The sequence below is a fragment of the Gavialis gangeticus genome, unplaced genomic scaffold (genome assembly GCF_001723915.1).
Source record: "Gavialis gangeticus isolate Ggan-Ray unplaced genomic scaffold, GavGan_comp1, whole genome shotgun sequence".
In the NCBI taxonomy this organism is placed as follows: Eukaryota; Metazoa; Chordata; order Crocodylia; family Gavialidae; genus Gavialis; species Gavialis gangeticus.
Genome location: NW_017729019.1, coordinates 8,142,268 through 8,151,078, shown reverse-complemented (window position 1 = coordinate 8,151,078; position 8,811 = coordinate 8,142,268). Strand labels below are relative to the sequence as shown.

Below are 8,811 nucleotides of genomic sequence, written 5' to 3'. Positions count from 1 at the left end.
TGTCCAAACATAAATGCACAGTGCTGGACCGCCCCACCCCAGCCAGCCTCTGCCTGCTCCCATTCGACATGTCCATAAAGGCACTTTCACTCAGTCACTTGCTGGGCTGGAAGCAAAGCTGTGGCTTTTCTGCTACCATCTTGCCTTCTCCTCTCATTTCAGTTGACACACTCCACGAACTGGCAGGTCGTACAGCCGCCAGAGCTGGAGGCTACTGTCTGGTGCCATTTGAGAGCCAAGGGATCTGAACCCCGAGACGATGCAAAGCAGTGGACATGACCTGCACTGATTTTCCTAGCAGCCTGTCAGCAGCAGTTTGAGCTGAAACAGAGGTGGGGGGAAAGCATTCTGGCAGGGGAAAAGAGTGATGCAAGGTCAGCTCTCCTGTAGCTTGTCGGGGCCAGAACAACGTGACGCGCTCTGCTGGAGCCCCGCGGGTCTCGTCTTCCCGGCCGCACACAACACTCCTCTCCCCGCGGGAGCTCGCAAGACGCTGCCCTGTTCCTCCTACAAGCAGTCACTTGCTCTGCTCTGCTGGCCCTCATCCAAGCCAAGCTCGTGTCGTCGGCATCAAGCACAGCCCCTGGCTCTTATCGCTGGAAAAGCCATGCTTCTTGCCTGAAGACGCGGTCACACACGCGCTGCTTCTGCCCCCAAGGAAATAGCGTGGCAGCGACAACTCTCTGCCGAGCTGCCAGGGACTGGGAGCAAAGGCCCTTGGAGTCGACAGGGGCAGGGTGTTGTTCCCCACTCCCAAGTTGGTGCATAGTGGCCAACAGCAGCTCCCCTTGCAGATAGCACCATGGGTCTCTCCTGGTGCTATCTGCCAGGGGCAGATGTGACCAGCACCTCTGTCTTGCATCTTGTTCACGAACGAGACCAGCGCAGCATCCCCTAGCACCACAATGCAATGCCATGCTGGCTCTGGGTGGGGGGCGGGGGAAATATCACCTACCACGTCACCAAGCCCAGCTCCCTGCAGCACTCGCCAGAGGTGCCCTATTCAAGCACCGGTCCAGCAGAACCCCATTTCCCTCTGCTGGCATCAGACAGTAGCCTCAGTGTGAGGTGGGGCTGATAGCCATGCCCTTCAAGGAGACAGCGTGGCATCCCCTCTCCCCCGTGACAGCACGAGCTGGGATGCCTTATGCCCTGCTTCTCAACTGCCTCCCCCAGAAACGTGCTGCAGAGCTTTGAAGACCACGTCCCACCGTCCCATGTCACCCTAGAGCCAGAGAAGCTCGGAAACCCCCCACACTGTATTGAACTGCCCCTACCCTGCACGGAGCGAGGCAGGGAAAGGGGCTAGCCTGCGGGCCTTGCTTCAGTGCAAGCTGGAAGCTCAGCGAGAGCTGGCAACAATCCTGCTTCTCTGTCTGAATATTCACCAGCTGTGTCGCACGTGCTGTGCCGGCTGGCTGAGCTGCCTGCCTGACCTCTGTGGTGACCCCCGCTCCCCACGCGGGCCCGGTCTGGCTCTGGTATGAGAGGGGAGGGCTGAGAAGCAGGGGCCGAAAGGGCTGCCAGCATCTCACTGCTGGCTTGATTTGCAATCAGGATGTAGCAGGGCAGTAAAGGACCCTGCCTTACTACAAGGAATCAGCCACCGCGGTTTTGTGCCGACCGTGATCTGCAAGGGGCAGGTGGATGGAGTTACCAGCTCGGCTCTGGGGCCTTCTCCATCGCTATAGAGGGGGCACTCAGCCCCAGGCTGCTGAGCCTCTCCACAGCCTTGGCTTCAGCGCAGTATCAGGGCCAGAGTCTGGGTCCTTAGCCAGGGGTAGGAAAGCCATGGGAGCGAGGGGAAAGGGCAGAGGGAGAGGAGCCCCGAGAGGCAGCGTTTCCGGAGACATGTACCGCAGTACCTACGTTGATCAGGGCCATGATCCAGAAGGCGTAGGACACGCGCGTCACCGCCACTCCATCCATGGGCAGGTCGTAGTGCGAGAAGTTCCCAGGGTGATGGGGGACCAGGGACTTGCGGATGTGGGGGAGGTTGCTGGTGGCGTTGAGCGTGGCGTTGGATTGGATGCAGTTGGACTCTGAGAGGAAGGGGTCGGCTATCAGCGGGCTCAGCAGGGCTCCAAAGCCCACGAAGAAGTGAAGGGCCTGGAAGAGAGGACAGATGCACGCCACTGAGGGCCCGGCCACCTCCTCCGAGAAGGAAGGCTGGCTGCGGCACGTCAGCCCGGCGGGGAGGCCAGCACCCTTGCCTCACCTGCAGGAAGACGGCCGAGTCCTTCTGATAGATCTTCACCAGCTGCATGTTGGCGATGGTGTCGATACAGCCCATGGCAAGCCCTGCCACAGCCATGACCACAGCCAGCAGCACCACATTGTGGCACAGGGGGATGATGGCAAAGACCACGGAGATGGCAAGGGAGGATGCAAAGAGGGCAATCAGCGACTGGGCCAACCTGAGCCAGGGAGAGGGAAGGAAAGGAGCCATTAGGAGAGGACCATGTAAGTCTGGCCTGAGGTCAGCTTGCTCCCACCACCCCCCTACCAGCTGCATCCCTGTTCTGCAAACAGGGATTTGCACCCATGAGAGCATAACAGATTGGTCACAGTGCAGGTGCTGTGCGCTAAGGAAAGGACTTAGACGTGGGCACCTTTAACAGCCAAAGGATGCGTGGACCCAACTGTGCCCAGGAGGGTCACGGTTTGGCCCTTGGATTTGCTTCTGTGCATTTCCAGGCCATTCCAGTGCTCACCTTATCTGACCTCTGGCTTCGCACGGGCCAGAAAACTGGGCTCCTTGTGAATTGGATTGGTGGCCTGAAACGTGGCAGGGGAGGGAAGGAGAGATGGACAGGGTCGGGGAAGCAAAGTGGTACCGTAAATCACGCGTGCAGCCTAGTAATGCAACCTCAGGTCACCCACCGCGGCAAGCTGCGACCAGCTGATGGTGCCAAATAGTAATAGAGGTGTTTCGATGGACCCCGCACCAGGCTCAGAGGCACTAAGGACCAAAAGCAGCATGAAGACCTGAGCCCACGTTCTCCTGCAGCGGTGAGGATGCAAAGGGGCTGCCTGAGCTGAGGGAAGTCAGCTCGGTGGGTCCAGAGGACTCTGGTCCTTGGGCCACTGATTTTTTATTTAAAGGCTGATAAGACCCACATGCTACTTGCTGCTGCCCTTGGTGGTGCCAGGCCTGCAGAGGACCCTCTCTGAGCGCAAGTCTTGGGTGCTAATACACTGGAGTTCAAGAAGAAGTGCGCCGAGTGCCCCGGCTACCCTTCCCCGCCAGCTCCACCCTGGGCCTTGCACAAAAAGGGCTCGTGATCATGTCGCATGATCTCCAGCAACGCTTGCGTGGAGGGGCGATAACCTCCATGGCCGCTCCTGGGCGGGAGCTTTAATCTAGTGGCATTTACATAAGCGCCTGTAGCCTGGAGGACAGCTGGAGGAGACGTGTCGAGGAGATGCCGTGCCAGGTGGGATGTGCCCTCGGCTCTGGAGGGGCTGGCTCCCCTGATGGTGTGGGGATGCACACAGTCACCGCAGCATGCAGCCCACCCCAGCACCCTGCAGGCCCCTCATTTGAAGGAAGTGTCTGGAGCATGCAGTTGTGGAAAAAACGGTCCAGACACGACCCGGCATGCCAGAGGTTCACAGACGATGCCACAAAGCCTGCCTGAGGCTGCAGAGAGCCTGAAACAATTGCCCGGTGTGGGGGTGATCTGCCCTCCTCCCCAGGGGCTAAACCAGCTCTTTCCACCATGGATGTTAACCCCTGGTTTATCTGTATGGGCTGTGCTTCAGCTCACATCACCAGCTTGGCCTCTTTTCCAGGCTCTGGGGGCTCCTCCCTGAGCAGGGCGCTCCTACGACAGGAACGTTTGCTGCGCCCCCTTCCCATCTTGCTCGCGGTGCTAGGACTGCCAGCTCTCCAGGCCTCCTCGTCCCCCAGTGCAGACCCCGGCTGCCTTCTCGCGCAGCTCGGCCTCTCCAGAGCCCTGTCCGCAGCACAGCAGCCGGGTCTATTCAGTGCACCCCGGTGACAGGCAGCCGGGGTTGGGGGCTTCCCCTTTCCTCGGAGAAAAGCTGCAAGGATGCCAGCAGTGAGGCAGGCGAGTGGGTTACGTCACGCGATGCCAGAGCCCTCCTGGCCTGCTGTCAGGTAGTCGGGGAGCAAGGCTGCTCATCTGAGAGCGGAGCTCAGGTTGGCACGGTGCTGCCCGAAAGCTGCCAAGTCTGGAGGCAGGAAGGAAGGGAGGAAGGAAGCCGAGACCAGACAGCAAAGCGCTGAAGGGATCAAGACTAGCAAAATGTGGGACTGCAAAGTCAAAGCAAAGAATGAGGAGCGCAGGCATGTCTCCCAGCACAGACAGGCACTCGGGCCCTGTTCAAGCCTTTCCACTCCAACAAAACACCTGCTGGCTTCTGGAGAGAGCATCACTGCCTGGCTGCTCACAGGGGCGAGGAAAGGCCCTCCAGGCTGTCTGCAGGCAAGAGGGGCTAGCATTGGGGACCTGCCGTGTGAGCTGGCACAGCAGAGCCGGGCATGTTTGCAGAGGCTGGCAGGGCGCATCGTTTGTCAACTAAACGGATATGAGCACAAATCGCGTCCTGGCCCTCCCACCAGGTCGGGCACCTGCCAAGTCCAGAAGACTGGCACCAATTCCTGAGCTCCTTCAGAGAAGAGGGCGCAGCAGGCCGTAGAAAGCAGGCCACGGGGAAGCAGGGCACCCACGGCCCAGCTCAGGCCGCTGGTTGCTGGCGGCGTGGCCTGTTGCACCACTTTTCAGTGCCCCTGGTTTCCCCATCTGTGAAAGAAGAGGCACAGAGCTAGGATTTTTTGCACCACGCTTGACTGTTAGGCAGAAACGAGCAAGTTTCCTTCGCTGTGCTGCTGGCTGGTGCACGCCGACTGCAGACTCGGAGGCCTCCTCGCCTGCGAGCTCGACTCCACGCATTCAAATTAGGCTTGTTTCCAAGGGTCCCCCCCATCTCAAAGGGCCTCGCTTCTTTTTTCCCCTTCCTTTTCACTTCATTGCTTTTTCCTTTTAGAGCCCTCATCCACAAGCTGGGGGGAGGAGGGAGTTGAACATCGCGTTTAAACCTGAACAGCAGAGCTGCAAGGCCCAGCGCTACCGAGGGGAAAAACAAGTAAATAAGAGGAGCCGCCAGCATCGAGGACCGAGGCGGCCCCCTCGAGGGCGTGCAGGGCCCTTTGGGGGAACGAGAGGGAGGTTTGAGCAGCTGGTGAATACGAGGCCTGAAGAGACAGTCGAAATGTGCACCAGGAGATCCCAGAAATGCATGTCATGTTCTGCAGCACCAGCAAAACAACTGCCACGCTGCCTGGGCTTGGTTAGACAGTACCTCCATTACCAGGTTAAACATTAATTGCTAATTTATGCATGCCCTGAAAAAGCTCTAAAGTGATCCAGATTTTTTTTTTTTTAAAAGAAAGGAGCAAAAATTTCCACGTGGCAATTTATCACTAATTACAGCCCCGCCGCTCCATGGGGCCCCTGGAACCAACTGCTGCCAACCCTGCCGTGGACGGAGGTGGAGGCCCTTCTCCCTTCCCAGCCCTGAGCCCCAAGCCGAGCAGGCCTGTACCAAGAGAGCACAGTGCAAGACTAAGAGGGATTCAGGCTTCCCTTGAAAGTTAAACTCCCTGTCAAGCAAGCACGGGCGAGGCACATGCAAGACTTTCAGCTAAGACCCACGCCCCATCGGTGGGTTTTATCTGAATGCTGCCGGCAGGACCGTGTGACTTGTGCTGCCTCCCCAGCTGGCTGCATGGGGATGTGGTGCTCAGCCATCGCAGAGCACTGCTCTACGCGCTCCTCTGTGGCCTGCCAGCCTCGAGGAGGTGCGTTTCAGCAGGGCGCAAAGCGATTCTTGGACACGCAGGATTTTCACAAGTGAGGAGCATCCACACCTTCATCTGAATCCAAAGGGAACGGTGGGGGGGAAACTGTGCAGCCTTATGCTCACAGGTGCGGGCGGCTCTTGCTTATGGGTCCAGACAAGCCCTGCATTGGCAAGGGCGGATTACCTGCAATTCGGATACAGCTGCCTGCTACAGAGTTTCCTGCAGCTGCCTCTGAAGCATCTGGTGCTGGCCAGAGACAGGATCCTGGAGTGGGACTGCAGGAGAGCAGGCGATACCTCTCAGGACAGATGTAGTTTCCAGCAGGTTAAAGCGGTTTAAGCCCTGCGGGGGGTCGGACTTGAAGATCTATAAGGTCCCTTCTGACCCTACTTCTGTGAAAGCAAAAAGGGGCTCAGGAGCAGCAGAAACAAAGCCAGCCGGGCCTTGCCAGGCAGCGCAGAAGAGTGCCAGGAAAGTTCACGGGAGAGTAGGACCAGTCCTAACATAGATAGCTGCAAGGAGGTATGGGGGTAGTGAAAAATGAGAGGGAAAAGAGCAGGGCTGCTTCTCAGGAGCTTGGGGCTACATGCCCAGTGCTCCCTGCCTGGTGCCAGGTTTTCTGTTTAAGCTCCTAAGTGTCCCAGGGCCAGATCTTCTGCAGTGCTCAGCATCCCACAGCTCCCACCAGGACTTTGAAGGCCAGATTTCCACATGTGTATCCAACCCGTTGAGCCCTCTCGCAGCCTGGCCCAGAGCATACAATGCAATAAGAACCATTTGTGCCTTTTGAGTTGTCCATGAACCGCACAGGTGCTTGCAAAGAGGCAGGTACCCATGATCCTCCCCTGATGCTGCAGTGCTCCGGATTAAATCTAGCATTTCGCCAAACAAATGAAGTGCTATGGCTTGATCCATTGCGTGAAACCTATTCCCACTCCTGCAAGAGGAATTATAGCTTGCATCACCTTGTAACGAGCTGTTCTTCCAAACCACACCACAACACGATGCAAATTGTGAACACACTCGAGTCATAAGAAAATATCCCAGTAGTCTAAGTAATCAGAGATCTGCAAGAAGCCACATCTGTTCGGTCATATCTTTCATTAGACCAACTCTACAACTGGGAGAGGTGCCTGAAAAAGCTTTTCACTTTGTGCCCTTCTTCACACCTGGGAAAGAAGCAGGAACAGCCAAATATGGCCTATTCCTCTCCCTGAAGTTTCCTCCCACCAGTCGGAGGAAGAGAAAATGAACAGAATAAGATCAGTGCAAGGTTGTATAGGATGGACAAGACGGCTATGGCGTTTTTCACGATTTGAGGCCCTTTTACTGCTCCTAAGTTTGATTCTTCTGTTTGAATGGAGCAGGACCGGGGGGCTGCAACCACACAGGACAGCCGAGGTGCACCCCGAATCGCAGGAGCTCCGTCCCGCCCTCAGTCACACACGTGCTGACCCCCAGATCTCAGCCTGGTCACACAAGAGCACAGAGGGGGACCTGGCGTCAAGCTTTCTGGCCAGAGGAGCCCCAGGAACGTCTCGGGCTCGACTATGCTAGGATTGCAGCCAAATCAGAGGGTCCGGTACCAGAGCAGCTGTGCCTTGACTTGACCTTTCATTTTGGAGGACAGGTGGGACAGAGCCATAATAAGGAGTTAGTGCCAAAGAGGAACAAAGTCTAGCTCGCGTCTACACAATAAATTAGAACCGGGTCTCTCGTCTCAGCTGCAACAGTAACAGTATAAAGGGGGTCTCCAGGACATCTAGCAGCAGCTTTCACCTCTCCTGGGCGGAGGAGGCTTGGAGCACATAAAGGGGAGCCAGAAGTTCCTGGCTTATCCCCTTTATTATCCCCTTACTCTGCTTTGAGACAAGCTGCCGTGCGCAGCGGAGAAGCTGTCAACCGCAAAAGGAGCTTTACGTAGTTCAAGCTAGAGATTGCTGGTGTACATTCAGGTTCGGGACCCTGGGTTGCTGACCCATGCAGCTTGAGCTCACGGGAAATGTCTCCCACTCCCGAGCGTACCCAGCACTTTCTGACCAGTTTCAGCAGCTGGCGTGTGCGCAATGCCCAAACGTGCCAGGAACAGCCCCTGAAAACAGGGTCCTGCTCAGGAAGGCCGAGCGGGCTGCTCAATTTGCGGTTTGATGTCAGCCCGGAAAGCTAAAAACTGCGGCCAAAGCCCGTTCCTAGAAAAACCCTATCGAGGTGCGCAGCCCAGGCTAGAAGCCGGGTTTGAACCTGACGTTGGAGATGAAGAGAGCAGCGGGGCCGCGTTTTCCGCCTCGTCGCCCCTTCTAGCGTACATGCGCCAGCCTGAGAGCTGGCAAGAGCTGCTGGCCTGGGCAGCGGCAGGGCAAACTTCCCACCGCGCCGTCCCCCTTCCAGCACACGCGGCGCAGTCTGGCGGCCAAGGCCCCTGCCTTCGGGGACAGCATCACCTCCGCCTGGCCCAGCGCTCGGGCTCCTCGACGCAGCGTCCGGCGGGACGCGGCTGTCGCAGGTGCTGTCCCCGAGCCCTCTGCAGGTGTTCGCCGGGGCTCCCCGCTCCCTGAGCGCCACTTTTCAGAGGCCGCGTGGAAGAGGTCCAGGCTCCGCTGCCGCGGGGGCACCTGCTCCCCCCGCTTGCCCCGAGGCCGAGCGCTGCGCTTGGCGGCAGCCCCCCCGGCCTTTCCACGCACGCTTTTCCCGGCCCGGCGAGAGGCGCGGGGGGCTTACGTGCGCTTGAAGAGGCCGCCGAGGCAGCTGCCGAGCAGGAGGCAGAACTGCTGCGAGAAGAAGACCCAGGCGAGCTGCGGCAGCGAGCTGTGCGTCTGGCAGCGCAGGTCCAGCAGCGTGGGGCCCAGGAAGGCGAGGCAGAGCCCGAAGCTGAAGAAGACGCTCCAGTAGGTGAGGGTGGGCTGCAGGTGCCCGCCCAGCAGCGCCCACACCCGCGCCGCGCCCCGCATCCTCGCCCGCGCCCGGCTCCTGGCTCCCGGCTC

General features: G+C 58.5%; 1 protein-coding gene across 2 annotated transcripts in view; it reads right to left on the bottom strand.

Moving 5' to 3' along the window:
* Positions 1–8,805, bottom strand: part of MFSD4A (major facilitator superfamily domain containing 4A) — a 39,698-nt gene extending 30,893 nt beyond the window's left edge. For both annotated transcript variants that reach the window (XM_019513983.1, XM_019513985.1), the window contains exons 1-3: positions 8,549–8,805; positions 2,219–2,417; positions 1,870–2,109 (exon numbers count right to left, since the gene is read on the bottom strand). In XM_019513983.1, coding sequence (XP_019369528.1) covers positions 1,870–2,109; positions 2,219–2,417; positions 8,549–8,778 — 669 coding nt within the window. In that variant the 5' untranslated portion in view covers positions 8,779–8,805. The remainder of the gene's footprint in view (positions 1–1,869; positions 2,110–2,218; positions 2,418–8,548) is intronic.
* Between the last annotated feature and the right edge of the window lie 6 nt (positions 8,806–8,811).